The following is a 19,994-nucleotide window of genomic DNA, read 5'->3' on the forward strand; positions in this document are numbered from 1 at the left end:
TATGTGGGATATTTAAATAGAACCAGGAAGAGGGGAAGAGTCAAAATCAACAAATGTTTATGCATCACTTTTCGCATGACCCCACTTTGAGAGCTGACACACACACACATGTACACTTTCAGCATTAAAGCATTTCTGCAGATGACATTGTGTGGGAGCAGAGGAGAGTGTGGCCGTCAGCAGGATTCCCTCTGCTTGCTTGCCCTTGAATGGCATTAAGAGAAGCCTGAGAAAGAGAGGAGATAAAGGAAAACACAACTAGTGGAGAGGATACCTGAACAAAAAACGCCAATATGTTTTACCTTGGTCTTATTTTCACAATCGGGAGCCAGTGTGATTAACTTTGTAGTCGCCACCTCTGTTGCAGAGATGCTAGAAATGTGACTCAAAATGACGTATATCTGGGCAAGCAGCACAAATCTCCTAAAGTTTTCCCAAATATCTATTTAAATTTGTGTCTATAAATCAAAATTGAAGTAAACACACAAAGCAGGCTCTCAGATAGAGCTGCAATATCCTCAAGTATCCCAGTTAGAGTGGCCACATTCAATAGAAAAAAACCCAAGTTGAAAACATTGTAATTTTCCTTTATGGGCACTCCTTCAAAGTGCTTAGAGTTCATGGGAAGCTTTGGAAAACATGAACTTTCTGTTCTGTCAGTCTGTGTGGTAAACAGAGCAGTCATAGGTAGCTGAAATCAACATAGTATGATTAAAACCCAAAGTGACAACAGTATTTATAAGATTCTATATTTATTAGCTAAAACTTCTGCAGATGAGCCAGAAGTAGGCGTAGTTCTTGTTCATGTTTTAAGATCTGATTTGGGAGGGTTGTGATTCTGGACCAGTGGCATGACACACTTACTATACATTAGAAACGCACTCACGCAGACAAAGAAAAACAAAACACCACACTGAGCAACAACGCACTTAGGGTCTTTGACCTATATTATATAGTGCCCACATTTAGAAACACATAAACACTCACACACACATACACAAAAACACACACACACACACACACACACACACACACACACACACACACACACACACACACACACATCCTGTTATTCACTGGCCTGTGATCTGGGTTGTCTGATTTACAGTAGCTATCCTCTTTCTAATCTCTCGTCTTTGGCTTTGCACACTTCAAAACACAATCACACACACACACACACACACACACACACACACACACACACACACACACACACACACACACACACACACACACACACACACACACACACACACACACACACACATTCAACCACACAGATCATTGTATGAATTTTCACAGAACTTGCCTCTGTATGTCTCGTGGTTATGGCTATTTAAAACTGCGGTAACTTATATTAAGTAACATTTTATCTTTTACTATTAATTAAAATGATAGACTGATGTTTAACCACTAACTGTATTTTCGTTCTTTTTTTTAACAAGCATGCTTCCTCCGGATCTTTCCTATCTTCCGTGTCCACACAGTGTGAAAAAATACACCTACAATGTCAGCATATTTGTGTGGAAGGAGGGCAAAGAGGTGATTGATCTAGCCTCTGCACCAACGCCCTGGCACTGGAGTCAGGAGTGACAGAGTGATGGAGGGGTAGGGAAGAAAGAGAAAATGCATAATGCTGCACCTGCAACCTTAAACAATGTCAATCCTAAACTACCTTTTTCTTTCTTTTATTATCTTTATTTGTCTCTCAGCCTCTCCAAATCCCTATGTCAAACTCTCTCTGCCTCCGCCGTGGCCCCAGCTTTTCTTCCTTCTCCTGTTTGCTCCTCTTCCTTTTCCACTGTTGCCTTTCTTTCCATATTTGTCTTGTCTTTTACTCTCCCTTTTTCCTTCTTTTCCTCCCTCCCTTATCTCCTCTTGTCTTTTTGGCAGGAACAGTGGTTTTATTATCCAACGTCACCTCTGCCAGGATGGGTCAGATACTGCAGTGGAGCTGTCTTCACTTGGCACTTAATGTAGGGAGAGAAAGGAAGAGACACGGTTGAGGGGAGAGGGTATCATGCAGGTTGAGAGTTTATCCATCTACGGCACATGTTGTAGGTGTGAAGGTTCAGCCCGGCAGCCCAGCCAATGGTGTAAAATATTTGTGTTTATGCGTGTGTTTGTGCTAATGTTAAATAGATAAAGTGTTTCTTAGTCATGTGCGCTGCAGCTCCACTTGGTTAACGGTGCGTCACTGTGGCCGAGGGCTTTCTAAAGAGGGGATGGTAGACCAGACATGGCATGCCGATGCCAGAATGCCAGGCCTGGTCTTTGCTGCCAGCTCCGAGGAGCCTCAATCGATCCTGACAGCTCTGTGTGTCACCAGGTCACACTGACACACGGAGGCAGAAAAACAAGGACAAGGAACCATTTCATTTGGCTTTAGTGTTTTTCTCTCCTCCCATTTGCAACAAGACTTGTTTGTAGGGAGAATATTAAATGCTGTGGCTGGTTCTTTTAGTTAATGCTGAGTGCACTCTTAGCAGTTTATCATTATAAGTTAATTTTGTATTCTCTACAACAGCCACCAAGCTCAAGCCTTCCCACTCAGACATAAAATTTACTGCTGGTGTGACTGTCGGTCTCGCCTTGTTTAAGAATTCCTTCCGTGTGGTTCAACCATCCGATTAAGTCAGGCAGCAGAAACATTAACAGCAACAAAAAAATACTCTGCAACTCCACCGGCTAAATGGATGATCATGACTCTGAAACATATTTCCAGAAAAAGAATCACTTTTTTCTAATTATTATGTTTGTCAAATTAGACACCAGTCTGGAAGATTGACTTCATTTTGAGAATGTATTTCATTTTGAGAAATAAAAACAATTTTTATTCATGACAACTAAACAGAATAACTCCTCTTTTGAAAGGAGAACTATTTTTACTTTATTGTCTCGATTCCTCTTTTTTTTGCTGAATATTTCCATCTCCTCATATACAACAGCTCTTCACCCGCCTCTGAAATATTTTCATTTTCTTGCCATGTCAGAACAGTTTGATGTCCTGACATGGCAAGAAAATTTAAATATTTCAGGAGAGATGGTATTTAAATATAAACATGATATAAAAATGTAGCATTACATTTTCTCTAAATGCAACTTGATGTGTTTATATTTCATGTTAAAAAGATATTCCAGCCATTTAGCATTAAAACATTTATGCAATTAGGGAACTTGTATGGGACAAAATTAAAGAAAGCATTATAGCACAATTGAAGCAACAGTGGATGAATGTACTCTGACTTTTAGCTTTTATGGTGTCAGTCAAGCTTAAAAAACATTACACTTAACAGAGTTCAGTTCAGTAGCCCCCTCTGTTAGATCCTTTCCTGCCCGTAAAAGCCTGTGTCGTAAAAACTCTATGAATTACATCATTTTTTGTGTAAAATGAGTGTAATCTGCCATTAAGATACATTTTATCTTGAGTTTTGAACTTGAGGTGAAGGAGAGTTCATGTGCAGTGATAAGCTGAGTCAGACTGTTTTAAGCAAACATGCAACAAACGTAAAAAAAATTAAAAATTGCCCAAACAGGAGCAACAGCAGACACATTTTCTGTCTTGTACTGGATGTACAGACATTATGTGAATCACAATGGGAATAGACAGAGAGCTGTTTGTCACCCCAGCTTGACTCCAAAATGATGAGCAAATGTCCCCAGCAGACATTTGGCTTTCTGACCTCGACCTGTTGACTTGCTGACAGGCCGTCTGATGGCAACTCCCCCTCCAGGGCTGCAGCTTTGAACTTGTGGAGAAACAAGGGCATGATGTCTGTGAGTTGGTTTGGAAGTCCTATAAAACAAGAATCCTGCACCTGCATTGGACAGACAAGAGGAACAGAGAGAGGAGAACAGCAGGGAGATGAAACAAACAGTTGTGAAGGAAACACAGATATCAGATCTGACTTAAACATAACTGTGTCAAAGTGATTCCATCCTCCACTGAAATGTCAGACTCGGCACTGATCTGACACATTCTCCTGACTTGTTTTCCAGATCGGATTCTCTCACAAGAAATCCAAAGATCTCCCTTCCTCTTTACATTTAGCGGGCTGTCAAAGGGAGAGCCTGTATCTGTGCTGAACGGCACGAGAAGGTGAACCAAGCAGATTGAACCTCAGAATAGCAGCTCAGTGCTCCTGTAATAGCGCTTGTCTTCCTCTGAGAGTAACAGCTCATTACCACAGGACTGCCCCCAAGGACCCACCCCACCCCCTCTTTCCATCACCAGCTCCTCACCCCCCCTCTCAACATGACCTCGCCCCCAAGGTGGAGCCCCGACATCGTGACGCATATCTATGTAAACTCACCCCTCCTTCCTTTAAACTGCTATTCTTAGTAATTGTTCACGTAACTCCCGTTCCTCCTGTATTTTACCTTCCGCTCCAGCATCATAGCTGCCACCCTCATGTCAGACATATGACTCCTCTGTCTTTTATCAGCACCCACCACTGCCACACACACACACCCCTCCTTTAGTCTCTGTTCCCCTCTGTCCCCTTGCAAGGTGGCTCTTGTCGACACCTTTCCTGATTTGGAAGCTTTTGATGAGAATTCCCCACCTCAATCTCTTCTGTTTCCCTACTTAACCCTCCCAGGGGCTTCTTAGATCTGCACACTCTGACGCAGACGCACACAAAAATGACTGGATCATGCTCGGCGGGTTGCACACACACTGGAGAACAAGCGTGCACGCGCACTCGCTTGCTTGGTTATAGCCTTAATGAGGTCTCATCACGTATTCTTCTCTCTTCTCTTCTTCTCTCTCCCTTTGCTTTTTCTCTTTGTCAAGTATCATGATTTTCATTCTGGTCCTCTACTGGGGTGTCAAATTAAAACATTAGCGGAGACATCGATATGAACTGCTTTTGGAATTCAGATCAGCATAATAAACTATTGTCAGACTTTTCAAAGACAAATAAAGTCTGTGAAGTCATCACTGAACTGGTCTCTCTCGTGAATAGAAAGTATCCTACGTTGTAAATGTTCTTATGTCGCATTAACGTTTTGAGAGGAAAGCCTATGTGTGAAAAGGTGGTTCGGTCACATCATGAGTATTGTGACCTTACCGATCCACAGCATGGCCAGGTGGGTCCGACACGTGACTTTCATCACTCTTAACGGCTCTCAACGACCCCAGAAGTTAAAAGAAGTCCCCTTCAATCTGTCAGGACAGAAGAAGCCTTGTAGATAGAAGGGGAAATATCATCAAAAAACACTAAAAGAGTTCCACTTAACTGCATAGGTCAGCTGATATATCTGACTTCAAGAAACCAGCCATCTGTGACATCATCTCAGCAGCCATGTCAGAGTGAACTTCTGCCTCCTCTTAGTGAGTTTAGGGTTTACGAGCTGGCACATAAGAAGGTGGCCACTGTCAACTGCAGCTCCATCACAGATATACATGGTTGACTTATAAGGTCTGCATTTTGGGAAATACATCTAAATGCTTTCTTGCCAAGACAATAAATGAGCACACCGTCATGAAGCCATCTGCTTGGCTTAACTTTGCATAAAGGCATAAAAATGGGGAAAGAAGTCATTTGTCTTGCAGCAGTAACCTTATGAAGTCTCCACTGTTTTGCCTGGCAACTGCTCTCAGCACAAAAATGTACTCCTGTAAAAAGGTGACTTGTCTTTTTAACACTTCAGTTTTTGTACAGATTTAATGAACAAGAGAAATATGTTAATTTATCAGCACTGGAGCTGCTGCGAGGTGATATAACCTACTTTTAACCGAGCCAGGCTGGCTGTTTCCAATCTTTACACTAAGGTAAGCTCACTAGCTTTAGATACTTATTTAGGGTACAAATTTGAATGTGGTATTAATTTGGTCATTTAACTCCCATCAGGAAAGTAAATAAGTGTCAAACTATAAGATTTACAGCTGTTTACACTTCAAATTGTTGGATTTAAAATTGTACATGAGTAATGTATTAGCATTGGCAAGTATCAAAGTATTTATTAATATATATATATTTAAAGCTACTGCCTGTTCAATCAATAATACAACTTTATTTTTGTATTGTAGTTGTAGTAGGCTAGTTTTGTAGTTTTGCAGTAGTGGAGTTTTACATATTGATCCCATATTTGTCTGACAAAAGTAGTGTCATAAACGTGTGTCCAATTGTAGCCTCCCCATTCTTTTAGAGAATGCTTAGTTACTTTCCAGCTACTTTTGTTTTTGATATATCCTCCAATAATTTTCAGTGATTGAGAAGAGAGTCAGGGCATGGAACATAAAGCTGAAGGGGATAAGAGCTGGAGGAGAGTTTAAACAAAGCCAAGGACCTTCGACAGGGTAGAGAAAAGACTTATTATGTTGAGAGTCTCCTGATTGAATGGATCCTTCCGCATGAAAAGGTACATGCAGCGAGGGCAACCTGTTCAACCTCAGAGAAATGTAAAGCCTTTATGCTTACTTCGCATTTTTGTCAAAACACAAATAAAGGATAGATCCTCACACACCATTTTCTCAGAAACTGCTGGCTCAGCACTTTGCAAGGCTGGTTATAGTAGCTGTGCTTGGGTGATGGAAGGGCTCTTGATCCTGTTCCAGGTAGAAGTATAATCTGACTCCTCTCAGGAGACACTGAATATAGCCAAGAAGAAACCCACTCAGATGAAACAGCACACTTCAGCCCAGCAGCTGCTGCTGACGGCTGTGAGATGGACAACACAGTGGCATGAGCACAAGAGCCTGCGCTTCCGCCAGAAAAAAACTTTTGAATAACCGGTGCAACACACTTTATGTAAGCATTTCTCTTTCACCAGCAATTTTCCGGTATCAGGAGAATACCAGCACAAACTTAATAACTCACAGCACTCTTTAACTACAGCTACACTCCCAAAGTTCGTGGTGGGCTGATGAGTTTGGCTGTGATCTTTATTGCTTTCCAGGAGGACAAAGAGCAGATTACTCTGTCTCACTGCTATCCACCTTGTACTCTCCTATCTCTAACAATCTCCCTGAAGCCCTAAACATACTTTCACTCCAGCTGGATGGTGCAAATCTTGTTCAGTAATCTAAAAATCATCAAATAAGCTATTCACTATTGGAAATATTTGTTTTACTTTTGGGGACAAATTCAGTCAAAGTAGCGAGTTTGCTTGACATTAGATAGTAGCATGAGCAAGTTTTGATGCACCTTCCTTAATACACCTAGAAAAAGAGAGCAATCTGTAAAAAGCAGGGTCAGATATCACTCTGGAGGCTGCAGCTAAAAACGCCATTTTTGGATCAATACAAGAGAGAGCAGGATAAAAGATGGGAAGAGGAAGACGAGATACAATTCTGTGTTTCCTGTCCTCCACACGGGCCTCCCTCTTTTCACCATGAGGCTTTGCTATCGATCTGACAAATGAACTGTGTGCATGTGTGTGAGGCAGAGCAGATGTTTGTAACTCTCGACAAGACTGACTCAGCCAGCCTGAACCTTGTGTGTGTGTGTGTGTGTGTGTGTGTGTGTGTGTGTGTGTGCGTGTGTGTGTGTGTGTGTGTGTGCGCGCGTGTGTGTGTGTGTGTGTGTGTGTGTGAGAGAGAGTGTGTGTGAGAGTGTGTGTGAGTGTGCCTGTGAGTAAATGGAAACCCTTTTCAGCCTTGTTTGCAGCATTTGCAGTGAAGAACTACACAAGAAATCTGACAGCTGCTGAATGAGACATTTGACAACAAGTGCATTCAAGGACGCTTGTTTAACTCTGTAATGCAATTATACTGTATGATGTGATTATTCTGACATTATTCAACAACTTTGCATGCTCTCTTCTTAAATAGATTAAAAACACTCATTGCTGGTTGGTGATGGAAACATATGCAGAACTATTATCTTTCATCTCTGACATCAGCTGATGTCAGTGTCAGAATAATCCTTCTCTAAACTGAGGTCTCCTAAGAGGTGCGATATTAAACTATCTATGAATAAAAAAAAACTTCAGGGATTCATCCTATGTCGCTCTTTGAACATGGCTTGTTGGCCTTTTACAGAAAGGAGACAAGTTTTTTTGTGTTGCTGCAAACGATAAGAGGGAGATAACGCATGACTGTAGGCAAAAGTGCTAATGGATTTAGCACAGTGAGTGCCGTTACAGTGGAGAGCATTTACATGCTGGAACATCATGTAAGAGAAGCCAGTCTTACATCCTTCACACACACCCTCCAATACACACACGTTCACCCTCTCTGATTGGTTAGCAAACCAGATCCATGAAGTTACTTATAACTGGACCAATCAACTACTCCATTTTTAAACTATTTTTATCATCCATGACCTCCTGTGAATGAATTTGTGCTGAAGTCTCAGACCGTCACTGGTTGATCTTTATCGTTCTGAGCTACAGGCAGGCAATCAGTCCCTCTTGTCTGCTTTTACTTATTGAACATTGGCCCATTTTATACTGAAGTTTCAGAGAAAAATATCTTTAAAAGTCATTGTTGATTGTGATGTCCTGTTGTTTCATCATTTTTTATTTTTTTTTTTCTCTTGATGTCTTTTTTTTTTTGGTGGCTGTGTTCTGGCTTATTTTCATTGTTTGCTAGGATCACCAGAAAAAATGTTTAATTTACAAAAATAAATAATCAAAAATAATGTAATTAAAAAAAGTATGACCAAATGAACATGTCTGAACAAGATTAAGAGTGCACATGTTTACATGTTAACATTTCCTAATTAGCACTAAGCGCTAAGTTCATCCGAGGTTGATGGTCATTAGGTTTTCATGTATTTCAGTAAAACTAGTTCTGGACAAACCAAACTTGTGATATGATGATGGCAGTATATGGAAAGTAAAGTGGTAATTTCTGTTGTCACAGTTCATATTGAGGCGGGGTTATACACTGTACATGTTTAACAAAATTTATGGCATTATGTCTGGTTGTGACATTTCACTCAAAACCCCAAATGTGAACTTCATGGTGGTGCTAGAGGGGAGTGAAACAGGACGTTATCACAGTAATTGTGATTTATCCTCTGGAGACCAGGAATGTGTGTACACAATTTTAACTGGCAGATTTTTCCAACAAGAGGCCAAAAAAATAACACTTGTGGAAATCAAATTTGGAGTTCCTAAATGACTAACCTCACCTCTTATACACAGGCTAACTGAATTTTACCAGCAGTCTCTTTAAAGCTGATATGCTCATGTTACTATCATATCAAAGCCATCTGTAATTTAAATGCTCACACTGGTAACTATTTTGTAAAGCCTGCCAGCTAAATGTAGGAGTAGTGCAGAGTGGTTTCTTTGTGTTGTGTCAGATTCAAGTGCTCTCAGAAGTGCTCTCCAGCTGCGTTTGGCACCGGCACTCTATTTATAAAAAGTGCATTGAGGCGTGGGAGGAGAGCATTATGTTGTGTCAATATTTCAGATGGCATAAACCACAGTGATGTGTTACTCAAGTAAGTGAGAGATGTCTATATGTCTGGCTACACACAAAGATACACACACATACACACACACACACACACACACACACACACACACACACACACACACACACACACACACACACTGTGGCCTGGCCTATAATCATCCCTATTTAAAATGCTAATTTCCTCTCTCCCGCAGGTGCCTAACTGTGTTTCAAACTAAATTGCTCGTCATAGCAGGTCAATCTGAGCCTAATGAATTCATCTGTTCTCCCATTACACTTACTGATGCTGAATGGTGGATGACAGGTGCGCTTAGCACTCAAAGGTCTGAAAGCAAAGCCTGCAGCATCTTCTTGCTTTCTCAGAGTGCGCAGATGAAGTTCCACATCAACCTGTGAATATTTCAGTATTTGGCTTGGATGAGACTTGATCTGTGACCATCTCCATTACAAGGGATATTTTACTTAGTGGTGCTCACTGACACATAAACTACCCATACGACTAAATCACCTACCACCAGTAGATCCACATCAGCCTATTTCTGACTTTAGGGTCAAACACTGAATAGGAGCAGCACTTACTTCCATTAAGAAGATGTATAAGATACTTTACTGTGTGCATGTGCAGGAAATATTGACTTGATAAAACTGGATAATAATGCAGAGGCAAGGTTGCTTTCAGGACAGAGATCATTTACATTAAAGCACATTAAAATGCAAAGACACACATACCTGTAGCGTGTATTTAGTGCTTTCTAAGACTGCAGTACAGTGCAATAATGCAGGATGCAAAACCCAGGATGAAGCATGATGGTGTGGGTGGATAGTACACGCACATAAACACACATACGGTACACCATCTAATGCTTTAGGTCAATAACTCCATCATCATGGTTTACTTGCATGTGCACATTGAAGCTTAGAAGAAACAGTCTGTTCTTTTTGCTCGCTTGTGTTCACACTGAAACAGTACATTTCAGTTCAAGTAATGTGAGAGGGAAAAGGACAAAGTCTAAACTTTCAAACTGCCAATTGAAACCGTGCTATTACTCTGTCTTGGCGCCCACGGACCCCACAGAGAGTAATCACAGGTAATGATAACGGAGAGTGAGCAAGCAAGAATTTCTTCCATTGCCCGGCAACACGATACATGATGGTGCTCACTAGGGAGCTGGAGAGACGTGAAGAGGTGAAGTAAAGGGAGAGGCAAAGAGAAGACAGAGGTGTGTGTGTGTGTGTGTGTGTGTGTGGGGGGGGGGGGGGGGTAAGAGACAGCTGAAAAATGTGTAAACATCTTTCACAGCTTTCTCTGCCGTGTCACACAAAGGCCCCTGGGTGTAGGAACAGTAGACAGAAACAAAAGAGAAACACATCAGGGACAAACAGAGGCAAGTGTTGCTTCTCCCAGTTTCCTTTGTAAGCACAGTGAGAGGCTAATCTCATATAAGTGGCAGATTTAGAGTTCATCTGCAGCTGTGATGTAATACTTAATGCATGGCAATAAATTAGCTCAGGGTGTAGTACTGCGTGAGCCTTTAGCACAGTAGCACAACCAGGCCTCTGAGGGATGGAGTTTAGTGCAATCATTCAGGAGGAAGCAGCAGCGGGGAGTGAGAAAGCCCCTCTTTCCTCTGCAGTCACACACAGTGTGCCGTAGTATTTTCCCGTACTATGAACAAATAATAAATCAGTGCTCTTTTTCAGTTCCCTTGGAATTTGCTCACTGTATGTAGACTGAGCCTTTGTCTATTCAACTTTGAGCAAAACTAAATTCTCTGGTTCACAAACCTTTAAAAGAGTAGTTGAATAGTGACAACTTAGGAAGCACTTATCTGCTTTCTTGCAGAGTTAAATAAGAAGATCAATACCACTCACGTGTCAGATGTATATACCCAGCGGCCACTAAAGTAAGGTTAGCATGATGACAGGAAAAACAGCTACAGATTAAACAAATGATATAATTAGTTGCTTAGTGAGCTTTACAGGTCATTAAAAATAACTATTAAAATTTGTCCTACTGTGTCAGCTTTTACATGTAGGACGAACTGATTCTTTTTGCATCTTAAAGGAGAATATCTGTAAGTTATTTTGTTTAAAAAAAAATGGATGAAACTTATGTTGTCTATGTGTAGAAATTGCAGTGTTGATGTTTTGTCACAGCTGTGTAAGTATTGTGTTGCAGCTACTGGAGTTAAAACGCTAACCAGCTAGCCGCAGTCGGTTCTGTCTCACAATACCACTTTAAACCACCAGATGGTGCAGTGCGTCACTGTGGTGTCTGGTATGTCCTCAGTCCAACATGAGAAGAGGAGAAGCAGTTTATTCTAACATTATGAATGCAGCTACTAACACGACAATGACTGAAACTCTTCGTAAAACAGAAGCAGAAAAAGAGTAAACGCTGGTGTTGCTTTCCACCACTGAACACAGCTCTTGGTAAGTAATGACACCTTTAAGGAGGCAATTTTTCCCCGTAATGGGACGTATATTGTCTTTTCTGGACAGATGTAAAAGTAGTATCACACTTGTGAGCTAACTTTTGAGAAGAAATCAAAGAACTGTATTCCCAAAGTGTTTGGGAAATCACAGAGCTATTAAAATATGGTTGCAGCTGATCAGGCTTGACTCTGACCTTAAAGCAGAGCTATAAAACAGGGGGAATAAGAAATAGCGCACTCCTCTTCTTGCAAATGCAATGTTGAATTGATTGGCAATAAAACCTCCTCATTTCCATCTCTCATTTTTATACACAGTGTAACTGCAGCTACAGACTTGTTTGATCTGGTGTGACCAGCTTCTCATGCTGGCAAATGTTAGCAGAAGAGAGCTCCTTTTTAAATTGCTTGTATAACTAACATTACTGATCTGGTTTGCAAACTGTATGTGCTGCTGTTCTGCTGTATCTTACCAACTATTATTTTGTAATTGTTTATCAATTGCCTCTAAGTGCAGGCTATATTTAGCTAGAGCTGAACTCCCAGGGATGGGCCCCAAGATGCTGTATTTACTCTCCAACAACATAAAAACAAACTTTATGCCTTGACAGACACAGCTGATTTCTTTATGCTGCAAATAATAACCATCCTCTGTGTTTCCTGTGAGGCTGCAGCTCTCCTTCCTCAGTGGTTAAGGGTTAAATATATCAGGTTCTCAGGGGAATGAAGTTAATCTAAAATGGTGGATTATGTAATGGGAACCTCAGTTTGGGCTAATCCTTCTCTCCTGTCTGACTGCCACCCTGCTCAGTGATGGCAGGGTTCTAGTGGAGATGAAGGGGTGTCGGGGGATGTAGTGATGTTGTTTTTCTCCAAACACATGCCAGAATATTGCTGTTGTGACATCTTTGGCCACATACAGTCTATACCATTCATTAGTTTACATTTATAACATATCTAAAAAGATTTATTTAGACACATTAACGCACCATGTTATGCACATATGTGGGCATCCCAGTAGCTCGGAGGTTTCTCGCAGCATTTTCCACTACGTGAACAAACATGATCATTTGTCCTATCATCAGCTGCCACACATTAGTGGCTTGCTTTCCGTGGGAAGAAGAGTCTTCTGTTTGCACGTGGACTCAGTGGCCAAAGTCGTGTCTTTCTGACAAACTAAATGAGACGTATGTATTGGCATGCTCAGTGCACATTAATGGGAGAGACCGAGGGAAAGAAAGAGACGCAAGAGAGAGGAGTGAGCATTAAGGATTGATCTAATGCTGTATTTGTAAGGAAGGATTTCAAGTTTTATCGCCTGGTTGAGTCTGATAATGAGATAATTGGACAGTCCTCTACTTGCCCACCCCCCACTCATCTTTCTCTTTCTCTCTTCTTTCCATTCTTAGCTGACCACTCCCTCTCTTCATCCATTGGCCTCCACAACACCAACCAACAACAGATTGGCTGCAGGGCGGATTCTGAGGCAGAGGACTAGTTAATTATGCTAAGCCATGAAACTGATAAGGAGACGGGTTTAAAAATTCAAAACCTCTAGAAACACACGCATATACACTGAAGCGGAGTGGTTTAAAGAGAGACGGGCCCTTTGAGAAAATATGAGGCTATTTTGTCAGAGTAAGCAGAGATAGGAAGCGCAGGAAACAGAGAAAGAGAAGAGTTATAATTAAGCTGTTCCATATTTTTCATAAATCTCAACCTCTGTGTAATATTTAAAAACTCAGTGTATCCACTCTCCCTTTTTTTTTATTCTCAATTTTGAATACTAAATCGTGAACATTAAATTAAAGATTAGACTAAACTCTCTGGATGTCGGTCCTTTCCTCCCCCCACTCAGCTTCCAGTTCCTCCTCTGTTGCTGGTACGCTGCTGGCCTTTCCCCTCTGCTTGTTAGCTGATGTCTGTGGGCGGATAACACTGCTTCACTGATCCACAACTCACGAAACACCAATCGTCTTTTTTTTTTTTGCCTTTCTCCTCTTTTCTCCAGATCACTTTTTTGCAGCACACAAACATGCAATTACTGTCCAGCACACTTCTGACACTGATCCCAAACTCATTTTTTTATTTTATGAGCTGCAACCCTGCACCACATTTTATTGGATTTACAAGCCTTTTTGCTGTCAGACAATAGCTCCAGAAATCAATGCAGCATTTACTAACACTGAAAAATATGACATCTGAAAGTTTGCGTGTTTCTGTTATATTTTTGTGTGTTTATTGCCTCTAGCATTGTAATGCAAATAACCTTTCCATAACCTTAAATAACCAGTCCAGAACTGCCTCTGCAGTCCTGAAAAAACACAGGAACCACAAAAGCTTGGCGCTGTAGCTCTGCCTGCCAGAACTCGAGTTGCACTGTGGTTTCCTGCAGGATACTGAACAGAAGTGAAAAGAGGGAGCTGGATCATCAGGAGTATCCCCCTTTACCCTTCCCAGCTTGTCCTTTTTGCATCATTTAGAACATGCAACCTAAACGTTATGCCACCACATATTAGTGTTTTGCTAGCTGCAGTGAAATGAGGCACGCTGCTCACCTCTGAGGACAAAGTTTACACCCCCACAACAGCAAAAAAAATCTGCAAACCCTAACAACTATTAAAGAGTTGGCCTCGAACACTGGCAGATTTCTCCATAGAAAAATGTTCCTCCTCAGAAGGAACCCCTAGGTTCAAAACTAACCACAGAAGAGGGAACAAGCAAGAAGTTGATCATTCTGATGAGTCTTCTGTGCTAAACAGCTCCTGGAAGATGTAGCATGAGGAAAAAAATGGCCTGGTTAAATCCAATTATGTAAATGTGCTGCCTTGTCTTTGACTGTTTTGTCTATGCATCAAATGTAGCATCAGATTTTTTGGAGGAAACGTAGAACCAATGATAAAAGGTTTTATGAATCTTGCAATTATGAGTAATGACTTTCCCTTAGAAGTTTATGTCGGTGCTGAGAACTGAACAGTTTACTGATACATCGAAAGACAAGAGAAAAAGTGAGAAAAAGAAAGAAGCAGAGAGAGGGAGGTGGGATGGAGTAACAGAGGAGGGGGATAAGGGGAGAGATGGAGTATCTGTGGGAGTATAATTAACTCCATGGTCTGGCTCTCTGCAGGCCTGCGGCACACTGCTCTGAAATGCTGATTCAGTCCACAGATAGACAGAATAGCACTGGAGGGAAACAGGGGTGAGGAGAGGGATGCAATAAGAGAGAGAGGGGCGAGTGAGGGTTGGGGTGTTGCAATGGACATCAAATGTGAAGCAACGGATAGCTCAGTAGGGTAAAAATCCCAAATTATGAAAGCAAAAGTAAACAGTGAAGGCAGGAGGAAGAACAGGCACTTTCGATATCAAACAGCTCAGCAAGATCGGCAGCTCCAGCGTGCAAATGTATACTTTCTACTGCGAGGCAGGTAATCTGCAGTCACTACTTGACTTTTTCAAGCGCTGAACATTTGCAGATGTTTGTTTGCAGCACAAACCCCCGGCCTGCACTATCAAGAGGACAACAGTGACACCTAGAGGTGAAACTACAAATGTAACCTGCACTGCATCGCTGTTGCAGGATGCTGGAAACACTTAACCCCTCCGTGCCCGGTGGAGCCTGTTGTGCTCGTCATTAAAAATAAGAGCATATAAACTTGACAGATTGAGTGTGTGTGTCCGGGGTCACAGTGTCATGTCGGGTGCTGACCCATTGACCGAAGGGGTTAAAAGCAGTCAGTCTGTCACCGGGCTTGGGGGCAGAGGCAGCTCCCATCTATAATGCACCAAGCTGAGTGTCAGGTAAAGTGGAGACAAGGACCGGACAATGGAAGCAATAAATACTGAGGAGAGATGAATGGATGGATTTCTTAATTAAGATCTTTTTTCTGGCTGAGTGTCGCAGTGCTCATAGAAGCTCTGAATACTTTTGAGGCCAATGATATCAAAATAATATTTTTTTCCAGTAGTTAAATTCAATTTGAATTGCAAAACTCTGAAAAGGATACACAAATAAAAAATAGTTTATTTAAAAAATAAATAAATAAACAATTTTACTGTGGATAATTGAGACAAACATGCACTTCTAACAATAGTACTGTTTAAAAAAAAAAAAAAGAAATATAGATGTTTTTATTTTTTATGTTGGTTTTCTCTTACCTGACCTTTTATGGTCTCACTATTAAATCAAATACACATATTGCAGAAAAAGTAAAGCAGAGTTCTTTTTGTGATCAAGTGTGGCACTTACAAATGCAGATTCAAACAGGCTGATGAAGCGAGATTTCTCGAACCCTCTTGTGTTTGGTATTGAATACGAGTCATGTTTGGGTGAAGTAGCTACTTGTACATCTATAGTCTGTATTTTCTGGTGAGATGCAACAAGCAAGTGTAGAAAGTTAATTTCTCTTCAAACTATGGCAGATTGTTGCCATGTTTAACAGGTCAGTCAACTTTCCACAATTATCCGCTGAACACCGTTTATCAATCATTATCCAACATTAAGAATGGTAGCAGTACCGTCAAACATGAAACCAAAATGATGCAAAGACAAAAACAAAGTATTCCCCTCAAACAAAAGCAGCATTTAACTTTGCTTTTAGGAAGCTGATTATCAGTAAGGCAAATATAACATGCTATTTTAAAGTAGTGTGGACATCATAACAGCCATACAGACTGGACACGCAAATTCAAGTCCTGGAAAAGGGCCTCAAAGTGTCTTTGCACAAAGTGTAGAAGCATTAATCAACATGCCAGCCCAACATGTCTCAGTATTCTGCTGAACGCTCAGGTTAATTCCAAAATTAATTCAAAATCTGGCGAGCAGCGGAGGTTTTCACCCAGAAAGGATGGACGTTACTTCCACAATTCAACTTTTCTTCTCTTTCAGCCATGTCCGTTAACGGGACTCTGAGGTGGGATCGGCTTGATCATCTTCATTCGGCAGAAAGCCCCAAGACCTGAGTAGAGCAGAACGCTGAGCAGGCGGAGTGGAGAAGTAGTCCCTCTGTTTCTGAGAGTAGGTCTGGACTGGACGGACAATGTTTCTGTAGCTCCAGTCCTACAGTCACAAAATAGAAAGAACATTTAACGATACACTAATTTGGTATACCGTGACATGGTCAAAACTGTTTAATTTGGGGCAGTGAAATTATAGTTTTTAAAATGCCAACAAACATGAAACAAAGTGTCACTGATCTACTGACGTGAATCATCATTCATTGTCTTTTTGTTCAAATAAATGTAAATAAAACAAATGTGTATCCTGTGCAGCACTGTGTTATGTCCTCATGAAAGAGACTATATAACGCCACAGGTTTCACTCTCATCTCATCCACACTGCAGACAGACTGAAATCTTCTCAGGAGGGGGGCCCACAGGACAACAAAACCTCCAACACATGGGCGGTCTTTCATCTAAAGGCTATCTGTCGGGGGATTTTTGGCATGAAACAGTTTGGTGGTGTGTATTTACTGTGTGTGTGTCACAGGTGTTAGGGCTAAAAGAGCAGAGGTGCTGCACCTGCCAGCGAAGGTTGTAATCCTCCAGCAGCTGTATCCTGTCCTCTCTGGAAGACACGGAGTCAGGAGGAACAGGCTGCACCAGCCCAGAGCCCACCGTCTCATCTCCAAACACCAACAGAGCTCTGATGGCGAACCAGCCTCCGAACCTGGGGTGCACACACACCCCGAACATTTTCTACAGGCAAACAAAACCAGATACGCAAAACTCAGGTGAGGAGACGGGGAGATAAAGGCTGCTCCTGTGCAGCAACTAATGACATTCCACCAAAAAAAAAAGAACAGCATTAATTACTTTTTTAGCCCAGGGTTGATCTGTGACATCAGACTGTTGGTAATAAAAAGCTGCTCCAGATACATGAGCAGCAGTCTGTGCCAGGAACTTCGGCTTCCTGCTGGGCAGCAGCTCGTAGTCGAAACTCACATCCACCTTCTGTCCTGGAAAGCACTGCAGGGCAGGAAGAGGTGAAGGAGATATGTAGGAATCACAAGCAGGTCATGAAAATGGTTATAGTTGGAATTAGGGCTGCAACTTACAATTACTTTCATTACCGATTATTCAGTCAATTATTCTCTCAATTAACTGATTAGTTTGGTCTTTAAAGTGTCAAAAACTGGTGAAAAATGTCGACCAGTGCTTCAAAAAGCCCACGGTGCAATCTAAAATATCTCCTATTGTTTGTCTAAGAAACTGTCCACAACCATAAGATATTCAGTTTATTATCATAGAGGACTAAACGAACCAGAAAATATTCACATTCAAGAAGCTAAAATCCGAGAATGTTTGTATTTTTTTTATTAAAAAAATAAAATAAAAATCAACTATCAAAACAGTTAATTTTCTGTTGATCAACTACTCAATGAATTGGTTCCGCTCTAATTGCAATCATATTCCTGACTCATAGACTTTAGGCCTGAGTCCAGTTAGCTCTCATGACGACATACAGTGCACTGTTAGACCTTGATAGATTTTACCCTACAGTTTATAACATGGAGCCCAAAGACAGATAGTTATTTCAAATGAATTTCCGGATAATCTACTGTGTCACAATACATCTATATAAAGGATCAATATTGTGCTATGAAATGATATGTAGAACAGAGGATTTTATCCCCGTTATCAACCATTCAACCTTTCCCTCACACGCAGAGTGAGCAGGTCCCAACAAACTAAATGTGGGGCAAAGAGTATATCTGTGTGGGACAATGCAGGACACGTTACCAATACTGACTGACAGGGAGTCTCAAAGTTGTATGTCTAAACACACACCGTATATAATGTAGGTTACAGGTAGGTTTTTATATTTAAATATATTTACTCAAATTAAACTTTCTGAACATTCACGCTAAGTAAATACAATAAGCACAAGAGGACGCTGAAGTTACACAGTACATGGTCTTATGCAGGGCCGGCTCACTACCACTGTGTGCTGATCTGTGCTGCACAGCGGGTGAAGCACAAGTTATTTTAGCGTTTATTACTCGTCTTTCTGAAAATGATATTTGGCTTTCAGTGAGAATGAACCCACAGATCGACGAATTACAGACTCCGAGACTCGTCTTCCACCAGCTTCAGTAATTGCTGATAAATAGTTTCCAGTCTTTTTTTTTTTTTGCAGCTGTGTTTACTTTTCTTTGTGCAAGTTTCCATTTAATTCTGCTGAAATCTGCACCGCTGGTGACTTTGTGGTGATTTGCAGTTTTGTTTCCCCCCTCCTCCCCCCCGTTTGATGTAGCGTTGGCAGCAAAAAAAAAATGATGACAGACCACGCGGCACTTGACCCATGTGTGCTCAAGTGAGATCGACATCAAACTCAGCCCCGGTGACAACAGCCTTCACTTGTTTTTCTCGCAGCCACATTTTAGAAAAATGCATGCCCCGCAGTGTTGACCCCAATCAAAAATGTGTGACGTGGGGAAATAAAATGCTGCTAAAGTTCCCCATCCTCACCTGCGAGACGGCCGAGGTGACACAGTGTCGGACGCACTGGTCGATGGGGTCAGACAGTCCCCGGCAGCCCCTCTGCTCCAGGAAGGGCAGGAAGGCTTTTTCAAACATGTCGGGGGTGCTGAGCACCACCACGGCCAAGCTGTCATTGGGGTAGGAGAGGTGCAGGGCGGGAGGCAGCACGCAGTTGTACCAACCGATCTGCAGCCATGAAGGAGTTGCACAGGAGCACAAAGTCCAGCGAGGATGTGGAAGGAAGAAACACAGGAAGAAACGTGTTGAAAGAGCTCAATAGATTGAGCAGTTAATGACTGTGTTGAACTGTACTGCTGAACTCTTTGTGTCAAAGGCACTCACTAAAAAAAAAAAGAAGAAATGATGGCCGCTGTACCTTTAGCGGGTACACTTCAAATCCCAGGTTTGTCAGACAGTTGTCAAGAAGTCCTGTAATACTTTCCACACTTGCAGTGGAAGCGGCCATTGCTGAATGTCAACATGGCGCGTTGGATTGTGGGATATGTTGATTTTTAGATGAGTCGAGTCACAAATTAAGCTGAACTCTTTGTCGTTTCAGCCATGATTTGCTATCTGTCTAAACGACAAGTCCAAATATAAATTAAAATACATTTTAATGAGCGGGTATAGCGCAGGACTACCCCTATAATTTTCAACTGACGACTCCTGCCATATATATAATAAACTACAATACCCAGAAAGCCTTGCGC

The 19,994-nt window shown here is 41.5% G+C and overlaps 1 protein-coding gene across 1 annotated transcript; it reads right to left on the reverse strand.

Moving 5' to 3' along the window:
• Positions 1–15,808: 15,808 nt before the first annotated feature.
• Positions 15,809–19,886, reverse strand: mmachc (metabolism of cobalamin associated C). Its single transcript, XM_069150063.1, has 5 exons — positions 19,661–19,886; positions 19,273–19,470; positions 17,617–17,769; positions 17,323–17,499; positions 15,809–16,861 (listed from the first exon to the last, which is right to left on the reverse strand). The coding sequence occupies exons 1-5, from the start codon at positions 19,748–19,750 to the stop codon at positions 16,700–16,702; spliced, it is 780 nt and encodes a 259-aa protein (XP_069006164.1). The 5' UTR covers positions 19,751–19,886; the 3' UTR covers positions 15,809–16,699.
• Between the last annotated feature and the right edge of the window lie 108 nt (positions 19,887–19,994).

This window comes from Embiotoca jacksoni, unplaced genomic scaffold, assembly GCF_022577435.1.
Source record: "Embiotoca jacksoni isolate LCO1_2020_lvr unplaced genomic scaffold, fEmbJac1.0.p SCAF_16, whole genome shotgun sequence".
NCBI lineage: Eukaryota > Metazoa > Chordata > Actinopteri > Embiotocidae > Embiotoca > Embiotoca jacksoni.